Consider the following 19,985-nt stretch of genomic DNA (forward strand, 5'->3'; position numbering starts at 1 on the left):
TTAAACCAAACAAAAAAATCGGCTGAACTTAATACTGTTTTAAGGGACTTAAGATGTATCGAGCAATTGGGGCCGGAGGTCTGTAAATGGTACATGATAAAGCTGACGTCACAGTAATCTTGGACCCTTTTTTATTATCGAAGATTAAATCGGCTGACAACGCGATCTGATTATTTTTGAAACTTATATATCGCCCATGTGGATTTTAGTCTTAGCAACAATAACTGTTTATTCGTCGTATTGTTTAAAATTCGAAAATCATATCACGAATAACGTTTGAAAAGTGAATTCTTCGACAGTGTATACTTTTGAAATTCTTTTTCGGGCGGATTCATCTTTCATAAAAACGTGGTTTGAAATATTCATTTCAATTTGAACATCATAACTATTGCATTGAAATTGTAAAAAATAAAATAAAAAAGTTCATTCAATAAGTTTTCATAGAAAACATTACCGATAAAAATAGGAAGATCAACCATAATTTATGTCCACTGCCTCATGGGTTTTAGACCTATTTGCGTCGAAATGAGAAATCCTGAGATGAATTGTGCGGCTTCTGCAGTCTGCTCAAAACTACATGTAATCATAACGAATGAGATTTCGGCGCATCACCTTCTGCTCTTAAGAAATGTTTTGATCAGTCCCACAGAAGTACCACAAAGGTTTAAAACAAGCTTTACACTGAAGAGCTGGCCGGAAGGATAAGTATTGAAAATGTATCTGTTCACAAACTTTGACATTGACTCATAGATGTGAGTGCGAGGTTGGTGCCACACACTTGAAAGTGACGATAATACAAATGGGGCAATTACCATAAAAATATAAAAATGAGTCATTATCACCATGCGGTTGTGCGGCATAGTTGTTTCGCAAGAGACCCTGCTTCGAATCCTAATCCCGAGTGGAACTATTGCTTATCTAGGAAACATAGTATACTGGATATTTAATATTGGCACCGTTTAGGGGCCATTTTGAGTTAACAGTTTTCGGTTTCTGACTTATATTGTCTGAAGGTTGCAACTAAGTTAATCTTATCACTTTCAGCTGTTAAATAAAGCTTAAAAAGGTCATTGCTTGGGTTCGCTTCTAAGTCCTCACACTAAGTGACCGATATTCTATAATGTAATAATTAAGAAAACCCAAATTATTTTTCTTATAAAGATTACAGATAGTTGAGAACCTAAATGTTGAGAAAATGCATATATCAAGGTTATGAAAAAAATATCATTATATCGGTATAGAAGCTAGAAGCACATACTTGTGCAATGCACAAACCCCCCTTGACCTGCAATCACGCCCACTGCTTTATTTTAAGAGATTCTATCGACATTTCAAGATATTTATGGTGTTTTTCACATTTCAATTTAAAAGTTAACTACTGTGTATTCCAAAGTAATAAAACACGACTTGCATGAACATATATCCTTATATACTCGGTTTTAAAGTCATGCTACAACACATTTAATTGTCAACATTTAAAAACAAGTATCTCTAAGACACAAGTATTATGCTATTCTTGAAAATGTTAACTCTTACTTACGCTTATATAAAGGCAATTAAGTATCCATGAGTTATTTACAGCGACTAAAACATACATGATATGAGTAAAGGGTCTGGCATTTACAGACTATTCATTTGCATATGGTAGACATATTTCATGCATTACTTGTGAAGTGGTAATGCAAACAACACAATGGAACAACTCAATGAAGTCCGAATTCCTCGGTTTAAGTGTCAGCGGCCAGTCATTGTCAGACGGGATACTAGTGTTGTCTCTACGTCGTTCAGTTCAGGATTCAAGCCATTGACTGTTGAATGTTCGCAAAAATCATATTTTAGTATTCTTAGAATCGGACTTTCTTTGGACATTAAGCAAGAGAGGACTTCTGTGACATTTCATGTGTTTCAAATTTAGTTGAAGAGTTACTGGTCAAAAGATCTCGTTTAAAGATTCACTCTCACGCCCAAATTAGAGTAACCTCAATTGAAAGAAGTGCTTCAATTTATCAAAATTAAGAAATATAATTAAAAAATATAATGAAGGACACCGTCTTTAATATGAAACAAAGGAACATAAAACGGTATTTCTTTTATGAGACAATACTTGATGACTATTATTATCTTAGGACCCACCAGTCATTTATGTTTTGTACGGTTTTAGCTACTGAATACATGTTTATAATCTTGTTATAAGTAAGAAATATTTTCCATAAATGCATAATTTCGCAGTTCGTTTCGCCGATAATAGTTAACACATATAATTACACGGAAACAGCCAGTCATCTAATCATTCAATATTAACGCATCATTACGCGTTAAACATTAAAGTAACAGAATTAAACTTGTGTTTTACTTTTTTAAACCGTTTTTTTCTAAAGTAATATGCATATATGAACTGAACCTGTAACCAATAAACAAGAAGTATAAATTGAAAATAAATAACCTATTACACTTGTTTTATTTCTAATGATTTCGGCAACATTTGTTGACAACGGAAATAGAAAAGGCTATTAATGGCCTGTATGATTTGAACACAATTTATGGAATGAATATCAGCAGCATGCACTCCTTACGCATTCCATAAAGAAAATATTTTACCTTTGATTAATGTTTATGTAGATCCAGACCAGTTAAGTAGCATTAAAAGATGACAGCTTTTGTATATATAAAATCACAGATTTCGTTGGCTTCAAGACAAACATATCAGTTTGCATGATAAAATAATACGTGCAGGTACATAAGTGTATATTTTTACTCTCAAATACAGATATTGTTAAATTAACCACCAAAACCTGTTTTAATATACTTGAATTCCGATTCAATGCTTTGTACAAGTAGTTAAGTGATAATCCTTTTAGATGTATCATAGTTTCTTAGCTTAAAAGAGTCATGTAAATAAGAGTAATTATCTTTTTTAGAATAGACTTAATTGTTTTTTATCATTTATTAACAATGTCAAGATATGTTGTTGTATTTTTAGTCTCCTGTAATTCAATTTTATGAATGGATGTGCACTGAACTCTTAAATATTTGTAGTTTATGTTTTGTCATGTTGTGTACATATGATACATGAATAAACTATAAAACTGCAGTGAAAATCATTTATTATAGCACATTATAAAAAAATATCAGATAACTGTTGTGAGTCACAATTGTTCAATTACTAACTAAGATATAATATGTGCTTTATTTAGCTTGCAACTCCGAGCATATTCATTTTATCTGAAGTATTATATCCGAACGTATTTGTAAGTATATGTACCTTAAATGGTTTTGAAATGAACTGTTCCCATTTATATAAGTATATAAATATAGAACACGGTTTTCTGTAATATAGAGACGAAGCACATGCGACCATATTTGCCATTCGTTATTCGCAAATAGTTGCGTCAGGTCCGTCACCCTTGGTAGTGACTGTAGGCCAAATTGAAACTTCCTCGACGTTTGGTTCGAATGTCCAATTAAGCATTTTAAAATACAACTATTATAAATTATATATTAGCACTTTTGTCATTTGTGTTTATTAAATTGTCAATAAAATAACTAATACAACTAAAAAGAACATGCCGTTCTTATAGTCTGCAAAGCATTGAATATACATCAACCTTTGGGCGACACGAAAACACGGAACGTACGCTTATTGCGAAAATATTTTTTTGAGGGAATTTCGGAATCTTTAAAATTGAACACAATTTACTTTTCTGTTAAAAAATATTATGTTCTTTACATTTATGAATTCTTATCTCAAACATATACCTATGACAAGAAAATTATTGATAAAAATTTAAATGTATCCCAAAGGTTGTTTTCAAAATATACACACTTTTTAAAAATTCATGATTTTTCCTTAAATGGTATTCCTGCTGATTAGTGCTTAATGACTGAACCTTTTTTAAAGCGTTCAAAATCGTTTGCAAAATTGTTTTATTATTTTAAAAAATAAATTGATAGAAAAAAACACAATTACTTTTGGGCGACACAACATATATCCTATGGGCGACACGAGTCTCCCAAAGGTTGCATCAAAGTTATCCAAAGGTTGGATTGGTCTAAATATATATATATATATATATATATATATATATATATATATATATATATATATATATATATATATATATATATATATATATATATACATACACCTGCTACATATTGAACCACAAAACTTAATGAAAAACGATTTTCTAACTTTTAATGTTATGATTCTTCAAACTACATTTTTACTGTGGAAGGCCCTTAATGTTAAGCGTACCGTTGACAAAAGGAGGGAAAATATATCAGTTTCTTCTATCGTTCCAATCCCTGATATTGAAATCGCAATTATATTGACATGTTGAGAACTTCAGCTCGACAAATTGTGTTTAAACCAATCACTCTCATGCTGTTGGTTGACATGGATTAATACGTTGATAAATCTAATCGTACCGTCAATCATTTTAGTCAGAACAACTCAGTTTGATCGTACCCACTTCATCCGTCTTTTCAGTCACAATCTCTCGCTTAGCCATATGGGTTGCAAAATCCGAATTAGCACTTTATCTCATCTGTTAATAAGTTTTAATCGAGTTAATGTTTACGAATTATTTATACATTGTACCTGATACTTGACCACGGCTGTTGTTTGTTGGCAATGGTCTAAATCAATTCAGTAATCAAGGCTATTTCAATATTGGCAAAATATCAGTAGTGAAAACAATAAACTAAAAGGAAAATTTCGAATGGTATGGAAAGAGTATACAAAACTTATTTCTACCAAAACATATAGAACAATAATATAAAGAGTTTGTTTGTTTACCAAAATTATGATATTAATTGTTTATAAGAATACTGTGAAATACTTTGAGACCTTCTGAGGCACTATTTCTCATCGCGTTTTTTCAATATTCATACAAATAAATTTTAGTTAAACGGCCAATTTTCCGATGACGAAAACTACCAAACGCAGGTGTCAAACATTCACGACCTCAATAGCATTTGTGAAACAAAAACTACTTTTTCCATCACATAATACTCTTGAAAGATAGTAGTCCTATTTTTAAACACACTCATGAAGCTTGAAAAGTGCTCAGCTGAGATTAATTTGATTGTATTGTTATGGAATCCTATAAACTGCCATGACATCATCTATCATTGTTAAGCAACTTTTTAAGCTGTTCCTCCGAAAAGGCAATACACTTGTTCAGTGATGAAAAAGGACTTGGCCATCTTATGTTTCATGAAAAGCTCTCATCTAACTTATATTGAAAATAAGGTCACTCATGGTATATGCTTTTGACGTCAACATTGCTTAAGGTGAGGTAAACAAACATTTATTATATTGATAAGTGTGTACATTTAATAATTCGATGGATTATGTGATTGATGTTGTTTGTGTAGGATCATAAACAAGTCTGCATTAAAATAAAAAGACTCGCAAAAAGTTACTTTAATGAAGTGTTTGAAGCATAATGAAGATTCTTTTATTAAAAAGAGCGACACTTGACGCACGTGTTTGAGGAATTCAGCATGAACCATGATAATTATTAAATTTCTTTTTTGTTTGTTTGGATTTTTGATTTTTCAACCATTTGCACTCAAACTGAAGGGCGTTGTTATCCTTAATATCGTCGACGTTGTTATAACTCACATCATTATCGTTTACAATAACAACCACGTTTAACATCTCCAAAATCCGACGTCTAATTGCACTGTTTGTCGGTGTTGCTACCAAGCTTTCCGCAGTTTTGACCCCTCCCATTACCAATGTTACTGCCAACCACCGGTGTTTTACGCGATCGTTACTCCTCACTACATCGTCTTCCCATATTTCCCCTTTTCTATTCATTTCAATCGCCAGAATTCCTAGTGTTGTTTACACTTCTCCCTCAGTCGTTATCAAACACCTTGCCATGGTTTCCACGCCTGTCTCTTTTGTTACCTGTCGTGTTTTTGTAACAGTTCCTATGTTCATAACACTCCTTTTTGTTCAAATCACTGTCTACGTTGAATCCTCACTCCTCTATTGTCATGTTTTAGTGTCCCCTCGCCAATGCGAATTGTTGCCCATCATATGACCGTTGTCATCGTTTGCACTAGTGTCGTTGTTTTATAACGTCCCGTCATCTTTGTTTGCAATCATGTCTCCGATACTACCAATTTCTTTGTCATTGTAACTTGTCCCGTAGGGGGTAAAGGGACCTACTTATATGTTTTATATTCGCAATGTTTTTACACATTTGTTTCAAATTAGTTTATTGTGTTGTGTTTTTACAAAACGCCTGTGTAATGGCACAAATGGTTATGAAGGACAATGAGATACGGCAATATTTATATATGTGTGTACATGTCATGCCCTATTCGGTAAATTCGTGTCTGTTTCTAGGACAGTGGCATAATTCATGTTCAATATTGTCACAATGTGGGCTTAAAATGATAACCTTATGAATGAAATTCAGATATACAACCTTTCATTTCAGAGCGTCCACATTCTCCTTTCAATCTGCAACACTTACAAAAAGTCTCAGTTGACACGATTTACATTGAATGGACACCCGGGTTCGATGGAGGGCTTACTCAAACGTTTCACGTAGAGTACATGGACATTGGATCTTCCGTCTGGAGGAAAGATGATGTTATTGCTGGACACTTTTATCACACCATTGTTGGATTGAATCCTAAGACAATGTACAAAATAAGAGTGTTTTCAACAAATGACATTGGAAATTCAAGTGCATCAGAGGTTTTAACAATGGCAACATTAAAAAGGCCGGAAACTGGTTAGTAACGAGTTAAGAAAGAATGTATTTTTCCAATCGAGCGTATTTCAGTGTGTTAATGTCTGTTTGTCAATTCGATCTGTCGGTTTTATTTGTGTCTTTCGGTTATTCGTAAACCCAATAAATGCATGTGATTCGACTTTCAATGTCTGTTCAATATTAGTATTTGATTAACGGTATTTTAACATTGTATTACCGAGTGATTCCCTTTATATATTGATTTTAGGCGGATCACCTGTTGTGCTTATAGCAGTGTTAGGTGCCGTTGCGTGTGGAGTCGTGTTTTGTGTTGTTATAATAATAATCGTCAAAAGAAGAAAGGCAGGTATGTATGCACCTTACTCCCACGCTTAAAACCAACCTTCGGAATCTTAGCATAATGACTTAAGCGTTATTGTTTCCTCTGCTTCGAATACAATCTAATGCATACTGGAATTTGCAGCTCATTCTTTAGAAAGGGTTCATATTTCTTTAATTTAGATTTCTTGGATAAAACTTGTGTTTGAACTTGTTGTTTCCAACGCAACACATTTTGAGAGAATTAATCTTTAATCGTTTCAGGGAAAAGGACAGATGTTGACAGATTAACCAACGAACAGTAAGTATTTCGTTATTGGTTCATACTCAGTAAAGAGGAATCTCAACTTTAGGGCTCAGATTAAATTTATGTCATTTTGTGAGCTTGGATAGTCTGACAGTTTTATTTTAACCCTGAAAGGTGCGACTAGGTTGTTATTTGATATATATTATGGATATATTGCCATGCTTACCATTAAGAAGTCTTTACGTAGATTATATGTAATTTACAAGATGCAAACATTGCTGTCATTAAATAGGACATATAAAGTTCGAAAAGTATACAAAATTCATCGATTGACTATATTTATAAATATTTAAATGCAAATGAATCATTGGCCGCACTGAACGAATTGCTATCTTTTGCAGAACAAATCGTTTTACGCTTCGTTCATTTTCAGCTGATATGATGATATAAACATCCTAAATTCGTACAAAATGTACAATTTAAATTCGGATAATGACAAGAAGACAATAACCAAACACCGTGTAAGAAGGTGTGCTTAGTCTGTTGTTCAATATATTTTATAGCACTGCTTTCCATGCCATAGTTAGAAGGAACATTTGAGATGCATGGTCAGTCATCAATTTATTGAGTCATTTAACTTTTTAAGAGTATACTTTCTTTTGCAATATTACTCATTTCCCGAACACATGACCGTATCGACTTAATGTGATTTTGAGTACAGTCCTGAAGCGTACTGTCAACGGTTTAAAGTCTTCTAGAAAATAAAGTTTATGCTTATGACATCCATGTTGTGACAATTGAACCGATCAAAATGTGCAAACGCGATTAAGTGCTGGAGGTGGCGATTTCTTTCAGCATTTGTATTGATGTAATTCAGCTAAAGACTGAATATAACATAATGCGTTAACGGAAGATTTAATTGACATTGACAGTGAAATGAGTTTTGAAAAATGATTTTGTTCAAATATCATCAACTAATATACGTTTTTTATATACAATACTCTGGCTTTTAAATCAAATGGTTTAGTGTAATTAATGTTAAGCATTATATGCCAATTATCATACAATCCATATGCGTTGTACTACTAAATAATGGTGTGTTCGGTTTAAATAACCCTTTTGATCTATTTTGTGCATAAAGGACGTTTATATCTCACAACCTCTTATCATCGTTTGAGCATTCGAAATACAGTTCGACTGCCTTTAATTGTAAAAGGGAATCTATATTTGTTTGACTCTGCATCCTAAAGAAATATAACGCAAAATTTCTTTACCTTCTGTTTAATTTGCTCTTAAACACAAAATTTCCAGCGATTTGGGTAATACCAAATTTAAAGATTCTACAATGAACCTTTGCTTTATGTTTTGCATATTAGTATGACAGATAATAACCGAAATTATTCAAACAGGCTTTGTTGAGAAGAGGTGTGATTGAAGCGTGTGCTTAAATACAAATGTTGTTAATCTTCATTTGACTTATATTTTAAGACAATTCTATTGTGTCTTTTTTTGGTTAAAAAACCTTTGTTTGTATTTAATAATTATGTGATTGCATGTTGATTGTAAAATACCATAATATTACTAAAAAGCGGTATGCTTTTATTTTCACATTTTTATTTCGAATACAGGTGTAACTGTAAGTTGAACAGCTTCTTCAAATTCTACTTGTATTTAATACAAACGTCTTTCGTTTATTCTACTGACATATTCACTGTGCGTTTACTAATACGTACTTTTTGAACATTGAAGGTCAGGACATGTTAACTTCGGACATTGTACATTAATAATACAACAGAATAATGCGAGACTGTTATGCACGTGTTTGTCAATTGCAGTCAGCTGCAGTCCAAGGCGAACACGGACGAAAATGAAGAAGATGATGACGGTATGTGAATGAGTGTTTTTTACCAGGCCAATGTTATACAATTGTTAATACAAATTGATGCTGATGTATTTTGCTTCATAAGTACGACATAACGCAGCTGTTTTGTTTATTTAAAAACTGGAAAGCGAAACTATTTATTTCTATGATTGGTTATGATTTGTTCAAGTCCTCAATTGTGTTTTAATCCTTAGAATATGTTACCTTTTCATCAGCGAGAACATATGATTTCACTCATTCATGAGCATTGAAAACTTTCAAGAACTTTTACGTCTTTTTATAACCATTTGAATAAGTGTTTGTCATTTCTCATGTATACGTTTTAGAGTGTCTTTAGTAAAAGAAATATCTTATATTTAAAACTTAGCATCAATATAAAGTCTACCGGAATAACAACCTTTAAATAATAGGAGTTAGCAGATTAGACTCGCTTTTATGCGAAAATCTGAACTTGTTAATTTAGTTTAGTCCGAATAAAAGTTAAGTTAACTTATTCAATCCTTGAGTAAAAGGTTGACATTCACATTATTTACAGCACAATACAGTACGGTATCGCATTGAAGTCGAAACATGACGTCGCTTGTGAATAGTGTTCATAGATTTAAAAAATAAATGATTTTACTAAACGTTAAATTCAAATATTTCAGTCAAATTCACCGTGACACAATTTATTCCGACTTGTTTGCAACCAATAATGGCGTTCTGTTGACTTTATTTGACGTGGAATATGGGGAAATACAAATATAAACTAATTTTCATAATATTTTGTAAGCTCTGCATTAGTTATAACCTTATTATAAAAAATTAAAGATTGCTTCATTCTCTATTGTGGCGGAATGACGTATAATTTCAAATAAAAAACATAACTCAGCATATATTTTAGAATTTTCCAATCATTTTACGAAAAGTAACGATGTAAAAATGTACATATACATCAGGTATCTCCATATGAAATTTTATTTGATGTTGTATGCCAGACAATGTACACTTTTCTTACCGGTCTGCACACACCTTGTATTCGTCATGAATGAAACGCTATTTAGTTCCCATTAGTTAATAAACAATATATGTGGCCAACTATTACAATAACGAAAGCAAGTAGTCCTTTAAATCCATGAACTGTAGAATGACTTTACAATCAAGTCATTTAGGGCTGTACGAGCCTGTGTGTGAGTGTTTATAAATGATATCTTGAACCTTCCATACACTCAACGATTTTATTTGAAACAAATTATCGAGTCATTTTTCAAATTCTGACGTCATTCCTATTTTCTTTCTTTCAAAGATGAAGTGATTAATCCGTTATATGGAGGAGGTGATGATGTACAGGACCACACAAACAAGGTGGAGGCTATTTATTCCCAGCCTCAGAAGAAAAAAGCTGCAAGCGTGTCAAGTGGAGTCAGTGACCTATATGGTGTTGTAAACAAAAAGCCGAAAGGTAAGTGTTTGAACACGATCAGTCCGTTCTGTAGTTAAAATCATATACAACTTATTTATCAATTACCTTTTTCATAGCTCGGCACGAATCATTTATTTTCATTTGTAAAGATTTACATTCATGGTAAATAACATATTACTAGCTACGCATATGGGGGCTATCTTATTTGTTTATAATTGAATTACCTTTTATTAAAAATTGTTGTTGCACGCTAGCATGCTGGTAATAATGAACAATACGTATCTTAATAGGAAAGAAGGGAACGGGAAAGGCATTGAAACAAAAGAAGAAAGCCAAACACAGCGAAGGTAAGTTATTTTATTTACCAATTTGCTTTGTACATGTGTGATAATAATTATAATACTGATAATAATGATAGTGATCACTGCGATGCATTAATTAAAAGATTCTAAATATATATATTTAATTAAGTTTGGAGGTTGTTAACCTATTTATTTTGGTATGTCAACCTAACAAGAGACCATACCAATAAGCATTTTATAGACAAGATAGGCACTGTTTTGTTCGCATCTCTCTTGTTACAGATAACATGCAGTTATTTCATTCACCAACTGGATAGCTCTTGCGTTGGTTTCAACTCCACTTTGCACTTTTTCCTCTGTTTATGTCATTGAGTTATCGTATTGCTCTCAAATACGACAACAAAATACAATTATTGGACGTATAAACGCACCGTAAAACATACGTTTTATCTCATATGTAACTATATCATTATATTCATTACATCAGTATAATGTTGGAGATAAGTTATTGAGTTCAACATACTTGTGAATGCTATTTTAATAGTAAATACATTCAGGGCAATGCACAGTTTCTTAGGCAAAATGGTTACATTTAGATAAGCTTGATGTTTTGTTTCAAGCAGCGTTTAAATAATCAAACGTTTTGATTTAGTAGGATGTAAAATCATGCTATTGATTTTGCACCAGTCAGTTACTAACTTAAGATCACGTTTTTACCTGACATTCAATGCTAGGTATATTTCAACCGGATTCATGCAATACCACTAATATATGAGCCGCATCGCGCGATTTTGGGCCTTCGGATATAATTAATATAAATGAAATAATAATTAAATAAAAAGTGCCACACTAATGATTTTTTCTGTGTATATCAATTCCTTCCAAACTTCATTTTCTCGACGATTTATGACCATTCGCTTACTCATGTTTCCATAGCAACCATTGATTTCGTCCCGACATATCTTGACTGCATCAATAGATGTTTAAATCGGCCAAATATATTGAAATATAAAAATGATTCCGCATTTTTATCTTAATTTACGTTCCTTAAGGAGTCTTTGTTAAGAAAATAATTTCAATTATAAGCTAGTTGGTATATTGAAACGTTATTTTGGCACGTCATTTGAATAATATGCTTTCGTAACGACGTCATGTGAATGACGTCAAATATAGTATTCAAAATGCAATACATGATATCACTTGTAAACTAGGATCTTACGGAATTTAAATGATATCATTACGATTTTTTTCCGAATTTCTTCCTCAAATATCATTTAATTCAAATACCGTGAAACATAATAATAGCAAATATATGTCCGAAGGCCCAAAATCGCTCATATAATGAAATAACAGTTGAGGCAGTGTTTATCCCTGTGCCACTCCTGAGTCGATGGTATTAGAAGCAGGCTAGATTGAATATGTTCACCTTTTACTTACAGTTTTCAAAAAGTCAAGAAAGGCTCAAACATCTGTTCCTACCTTTCTGAAAAATAAAAATGTTTATGTAAAGGTCAAGGACTCCAACTGAACGTAGAACGATTCGTTCAGGAAAATGATAGCGATTCGTTAAGTGAACATCTGACGATTCGTAAAGAGTTTACGAACGATAAATTCATTCTTATTACGACTCGTTAAACATCATACATAGACTGATCCCAATTTCATATGTGCCGTTAAAATATTTTGAAAGTTTTGGCAAGAGTAAAATGCAACCTTTTTTTATAGTGAGTCTCTAATAATATAATTCATCAGAGAAATAATGCACAATGAGTTATTGTCACCGCTATGTTTCTCTCCTCTGGAACCAATCATCTGTAATCAAGTATTTTAATATAACATTATGTTTATCAACGACTTGTTATATCTCAAGTTGTGTACTACTCGTATATCTTAAAAAGAAACATTTTGTTATCTATTTTTTGCATGCAAGGTACGCTGTAGCTCATGAATATGTCCCGGACTAAAGGCTGATTTTACTATTATATCTTACATATTTGTAAAATGCGTGTTAAATGCATGCACACATAATACTGAGCTTTCAATTGATCACAATATAACCCTTGTAATATTTCAGGTTATGTTATTAACTTGATTCCATTGTGATGCGTATATCAATACTTTTCACGTTTGTATATTCCAATGTCTGATTAAAAAAAAACATTTCCAAACATTATTCATTGAAGTCAGTTGCTGTTTTTCTCAGAATCTCGTTTTGAGCCCGCTTATCATTTAATTGGCATTTGTCACTCTGGTTTGCTTAATTTCTTCAGAAAATTCTTTGTAAGATTAACTTTCGCTGTTTGAAAAGTCTGTCTTTCAAAATAAAGTTATTGTCATAGCTTTGATGTCGTTTTGGGCGTCGGCGGTGGCGTTGCGCTACAACTTGAATATTGGCAATTACTCATACAATATTTCAGATATTTGCATGGAACATAGATATGTTGAAGTTTGCGTATATATAACATGAATATTGCTATTAGTTATAAAGTTAAGTAAAGTTATTTAGTTGGACCCCTTGATAGCAAACCTTATACAAATGGCAATACAATAAAACCCTTTTAGGATATTAACAGGCTAGTAACAATATACAGATGTGTAGAAGAGCAGGAACTCTGGTTGTAATTTGTCAATTGATGAAATTGTTTTCCGGAGAGCCAGAAAATGAATTACTGCGAAAGTGAAAGAAGTCCACACAACCTAGTTATATTAATGTAATTGCGTTTTTTACAAGTTATTAAACAAACAATAGTAATTGGTCAAAGTAACACATTATGTTACTGTATCCCTTTTTGTGTGAATACGTTTGATATACGATATTGATTACAAAACGAATCTGACTAAAAATCGAAGTGTTTTATGACTTGTTTCAATATTGCCTTTTGACATATAGTTTTATTTTCTTCCTGTTCAATTGTACGCGGTTATTCACCATCAACACGACTTTCTTGTCATTATGCCATTACCTTACGAACAACTTTCTATCTGTATCTCACTACGGCTTACCTGTAGAGGACACTATATTGCACTAGAATAATGGCATGGTTTACTTATTAATGTTTTAGATGTATACAAGAACGCTACAAATCACAGAGAGATACATGATCGAGACACTACTCTTGCTGGTGATATCTACGAGAATCATGAAGTGCCCCTGACAGCGAAAGCAACAAAGGTTTGTTTTGCTGTATTGTAATGATTCATTTAAATAATTCTAAAAAACATTTGGTAGACTCCAGCGTGCATTGAGCTGCTTTGTGATTTACCTTGACACGAATTAACCTGAAACCATGTAAAGTTCAAATTTTGCGAGCGTCCTTACGTCCAACCATACGCAATTTCCGAAGCCTGGAGTTTCGAACATTTTTTACATCATTTTGATGTCTAACTTCTACATGATCAGCCATGAATAGAAGATGATCATCACAAAGGGGGACTGTTTAAGTGTCAATTTTGATTATTTTTCTCATCTAACGATTGAAATAATTACTCCAAACGTTTAAACAGATAACAACTCATGTTTTCTTTTGTATTACAGATACTTTAAAGCACATTTATAAGCCGTCTGTTGATCGTTTTAAAATGATAGTAAAAAATACTTCACCATTCATTTTAATTTACTTATCAATTGTATAGAAATAGGAAATACATTTTTATGCGTGTCTGAAATATTTGGAATGCATTTAAAATAATTGTAATAACATTACGATTTTATCCGGCTGTTCACCATAGCAAAAGCCTTGGCATTGGAACAGGTGCATAAAAATGAAAACCTCTGTCAGTTTTCTTTAATCCCTTCACAGCACCACCTAATGCAGTTGAATATTACAGATAACACGCTGGTGACATTTAAAATAATGAACGATAATCATTTGTAAAATCAAATATGTTTTAATTTTTAAATATTGTTTTAGTTATTTTGCATATATTTACAAGGACATATGAGTTCATTCTCTTAAAAAAACAACAGATAAAAGAACAATCGAATCATATTAACCACATAAACTAAATTTATTACCCACAAAAGCAGGTATAACTGTGATTTCGGTAATAAATTATAATGCTAGTTTGCAAATCCTCGCATAATAACTAATCAGGGATCATGTACATGTTTTTTACGTTTTAATGTCATGTTCTTATACAAGCCGATCAATTTTCGTTTCCATATCCAACAGTGAAAATAAAGCGTACCGTATTGAAACATCCGTATCCCTCTTTGTTCTAACCCGTATCAGTAGTAGCGTTTGTAAGTGCTACTTTTTACAGACTGATATTAGTTCAAGATTTTGAAAATATAAACTTACTTTTCAGTAACATATTTGTTCAGTAACGTACTATAATTCCTTAAGAAGTTATTCCAATTGTATTTAATTGCTTGTTTGTGGTTATATTCAATACAATGCACTACGTCATTAATGCGATTAATTATTGACGTCATATCCGGAATGGAAAATCCGAAAAATGTCGTCTAAAATCTATGTGCAGTTTAATTGGTTTAAACTAGAAGCGGTGCATTCCAACATGGAAACAATCGAATGATATATATATAATAAAGAGAATATACGATAGGACGCTTTTCTTACGACTAGTTCGTTGTTAAAACTTGTATTAACATGCATCCGTTTCGACTCCTGCGCGAGCTCAACGGATACGTGTTATACATCGAACTCGTCGTGATGAAAGGCATCGAAAAGCTTATCGTGATAATTTACGTTATTTATTAAGGGTAAGAAATTTATTGATGTTTGTTTACGGTTTTCCGAGTTACCATCATTTTGCAACCAGCCCTAGTCTTATTGACAATAGGCATTTCTTTTTTAGCATATTTTTTTATCTTATTTTGAAATAGATTTTAGGTATGTTATTACAAAGGAAAGACTTCTTTGGTGTTTGTTTTTGTGTATGTGGTGTAAGTATGTTTGCGCCTCTAGTTAATTGTCCCTTGTCTTGTGCCCCTAAGCAGGGATTATTTTACTGGGATTGTCCCTGCAATTTTCACTGTATTATCTAAATTTAATACAAAATGGTAAAATATTGTATATGATATGAGGACACAAACTTACTTAAAACAAATAAATGCATAAATCTTGTCCTTCATACCCTAAATGTTGGCAGAGTCCATAGTGTTGTAATGTTTATGTTGATTATTAAGGTCAAATTCGCAAATTTACTTTTTGTTTCAGAGAAATGTAAACGCAGATGGACTTTTATACGCAGATCTTGAATTGTCGAACCCCCCAAACGGACAACAGGGATTTATCATCCACGGTTTAGATAACATGACAGAATACGCAGAAGTGGACTTGACCAAAAGGGGGAAACCATTTCCTGAAAATGATGGAGTTGATAGTAAATCGACATCGAAATAATGGAAAGGAACATTTTCCAGCTCATGTTCCATCGTAATTGTTAAAACTAAAGTTGTATAAGTTTGATAGCAAAAAGTGGTACATTACACATCTATTTAGCTATAAAGCTTTAAATCTTGGTATAACACAAAAAGTTTTAAACTTGCATAAAGGTTCATTTTTTTCAAACAAGCCAATAAGAGCAAAGTTCTCCGTACCCTCGTTTTCGCTTTAATGCATATGTGTCTGCATTAATGCATATGCTGGGCCTTGGCTCATACAAATGATCTACAAACCGGAGCTTTAATTTAACTATATTTCGATTACAGTTCATTTATTGAAATTGAACGAACTTACTCCGGTGGTTATCTCTTACGTCGAATAATATTTTGAGCCACAACATGTTGTTATGCGTTGATAATGCCATTTCCATTGTACTGTCAATGAGTTAAAAATGTAAGTAAAATGTGAGTTACTATGTCACCTAATGGTAACGAGTAAGGTTAACATAATCGGGAAAAGTATTACTACATAGGTTTGACAGATTTAACACCGTCAATTTCACGAAAACTGTTTTAGCAATTTTCCGTTATATATTGTGTATTAATTGTGTGTGCATTAAAATAAACTACTCCCAATGATGAAATGTCATATACGTATACTCTTTACAGCGCAGGGTATAAACCAATATTATCTTTAATTAAAAAGAAATGAATAACTCATATTTCCGTGTACAGTTGTTCACGCACTTAAAGCGTTCCTTGAACCCCCACTTCGTGGTGGTTGGTCTCGGGCTTAATGATATTACATTTACAGACGCTCTGAATAAGAGGACCAAACTTGGAAATTTGGACTTCTCATTGCTGATGATAATCACAGGACAAATGAATGTGTGCCTTACACAGTTCATGTCAACGAACCAATGGATCATTTCAATGCAAAGCACCAAAATGCATTAAAATTCGCAAAACTGTGATGTACTTTGCCATACTTTAAAGAGATAGACCAAGCGTTTAAATAATTAAATTGCGTTTTTGACTGTTTCAATTATTATTTCAAAATTCAATTCCCAATAAATTAGAAAACATGAGCATCACAACACTTCATGACCACAACAACACTAAGAAATTTGAGCATAGTGCACAAAGTATTGAAAATTAGGTTCTTACATGAGCATCGAGACAATTGTTTAGTAATTAAATGCAAATAATATGCAAGGGATTACTTAATACTTACGTGAAAAACTACAGAAACAAGCTCTGTAGCAAAAGATTTAAACATAAACCCGGTTTGTTGGCACTCGGTAAACGCCAAAGACATAGAACACAAAAAACAAAAAATAACAAACAAGAAACATGGAAGAACAGCACAAAACTCCACAAACAGCACAGTGCATACATACTATATATATAAGAAAGTCTAGGTATGTTGGATTGTTTGATACCGCCTTGGAACGGTCAATAAACCTAATTCAAACCTAAAACGAAACGATAACAGTTTTAATAAAAATCCAGATATCAAGTACGATGTCAACATTAAGCTCTAGCAATTATGCAATTTCCAGACGAGTTATTTTTATGTGACTTCTAAACTAAACACAACAAATATACAATCCTACATGGAACTTAATTCTTCGATTGTTTTGTCTAATTGTATAATGCTATTGAAAGCAAACACAATATATCATAATCACCGTGCACGTCAATATTCCATTTATTGGCATTTGATCGGAATACGCGTTTGAGCATAACGAAATGTCGTGACTCCACGATTTCTAACTATGCTATACATATATGATACACATCAAAGCATCATAGTTAACCACTCATGTATTAGCTTGTAATCGACCTTTTCCAGTTACCAAACGAAATATTGAAAAGTACCAGAGTTTATTGCACCTTATTTTCTTTTACTCATTACTTTTGAGAACATATTTACAAATTAAATAAATGTATACATAAAAGTAAAGTTGAAAAAATCAAATAAGCTAGGAATTGTTATTTTATGACATACAGCTATGCCCGTATGTTACTATGTAGATGAATGTATCTAGTATATTCAGGTTTATACTTTCTTGCAATAATAGAGCACTCATTTAATACTATCAACTGTGCTTTTAAAACCCGATGCCTGTATGTAAATGTTTGAATGTTTTTAAGAATTGTTGTAGGAAGATTTTATAAAACGGTTTATTAGATATGGTTAAATATGTTTAGTCTGATATTATTTAATATGGCAATAAGTTTCAAGTAAAACGGAACACATAAAAAGAAAATTAGACGAAATAGTATACCCTATGACTGGAAATTAAGTCACTAGGTTAATATAAGAAAATGAATACACACTTCCTATATCATATTAAGATAAAAAATATATATTTCAGGGTAGCTGTGACGATAAGAAAAAACGTTAACGCATTCAATGTAAATTTACTCAAATTAGTTAAAGATAGGCTTTTTCTGATCGCATTTTGTCCGTTGTACTTCGTCGTCAAAATTTATTTTGTAACCATTCTAGCATCAACATTTCTGAACCAGTCTTAATCAAACTCACACACAATGTATATGGTCACAATCTCTCGGTGAAATTTGAATATTTGTTTTACCCCTGTTACGCAAGACGCAGTAGTTTTTATGTTTTTTGAAAACAATATCCAAAGTATTTTTTCCAATCATGATGCAACTTGGTGACTTTGTTTGTGTGCATAGGTTATTTGTCGAGTTCGATTTTGTTTTAAATCATTCCAGTCACTAAAAAAAGTATGCCTCTTTCATATTAAACTGTGTCTTGTATTTTGCAGACATATAATTATGTATGCATATATTTACCGTTGTTTGTATTTTGTTTTTAATTGAACATTTTAAAACAAATACTTATGATTGATTTACGAAAAAATACCATACTTAACATTGTTTTCATTCTGGTACCTTCATTTATTCACCAATTTATATTTAGAAGATTATGTATGACCACAACATCTCCATCAATTTTGAGTCAATGCCAATATTGATTAGAATGTCTAGATTATTGTTGATTTTTCGGATATCCCATATGAAATCTTGTACCACTCAGCAACTAAACCTCCTCACCAATCTTATTTATATTTAAATCGAACAGTATGGCCATCATATTTCAGCCATGTATGGTAAGGGCCAAAATGGACGCGCATGTCTTAAGTTGATTGCCTTTCATTTTTAAAACACCTTGAGTTATTTCCCTTTGTCATTGCCTTTTCCCCATGTTTTTACTTTAGCACCCTTATTTCTATGTCATTCCTCATTAAAATTATTGTTATAGGTAACTTTTTTAAACAATAACATCTCTGTTATTGTGATTTGAATAATCAGATCAATAAATCAACTCATTGAAAAATCAATACTAGGTTTAATATTCAACATATAATCGTAATGATTGTCCTCATCGAATATATGTAAAATTTGAAGACCGTTTGTCGGGACAATAGCTAAAAACATAGAAATATCGAATACACGCATTATAATGACCATGGCCATAGGTCAGCGATTTAGCGTATTCTTATTATAAAGAAATCTGTAAGAAACAATATGTGTTTGTTTAAAAAAATGCGAGATGCAATGAATTGTGCTTGAATAAGTGATTTGTTTAATATATTGCCAGTTTGACACAGTTTAGATTTGAATGTATTTATGTGTGATGTCTTTTTTCGCAATTTTGAAATATTAAGTTGACTTTCACCTGTCTTAAATTTCTAACTGTTCAGTAATCGTATCTGT

General features: G+C 32.2%; 1 protein-coding gene across 1 annotated transcript; it reads left to right on the forward strand.

Moving 5' to 3' along the window:
* Positions 1–53: 53 nt before the first annotated feature.
* On the forward strand, positions 54–16,254 carry LOC128235918 (neuronal cell adhesion molecule-like). Its single transcript, XM_052950705.1, has 9 exons — positions 54–78; positions 6,459–6,758; positions 6,985–7,083; positions 7,320–7,356; positions 9,138–9,187; positions 10,470–10,625; positions 10,877–10,933; positions 13,951–14,060; positions 16,069–16,254. The coding sequence occupies exons 1-9, from the start codon at positions 54–56 to the stop codon at positions 16,252–16,254; spliced, it is 1,020 nt and encodes a 339-aa protein (XP_052806665.1).
* Positions 16,255–19,985: the final 3,731 nt, after the last annotated feature.

Source organism: Mya arenaria, chromosome 5, assembly GCF_026914265.1.
Source record: "Mya arenaria isolate MELC-2E11 chromosome 5, ASM2691426v1".
NCBI lineage: Eukaryota > Metazoa > Mollusca > Bivalvia > Myida > Myidae > Mya > Mya arenaria.

Bases quoted from the DNA above. Each gene is read 5' to 3' on its own strand.
- LOC128235918 (XM_052950705.1), top strand. From the start codon at position 54: ATGTATCGAGCAATTGGGGCCGGAG. The intron at 6,759-6,984 runs GTTAGTAACGAG...TATTGATTTTAG, and splicing joins ATTAAAAAGGCCGGAAACTG to GCGGATCACCTGTTGTGCTT. The intron at 7,084-7,319 runs GTATGTATGCAC...TAATCGTTTCAG, and splicing joins CGTCAAAAGAAGAAAGGCAG to GGAAAAGGACAGATGTTGAC.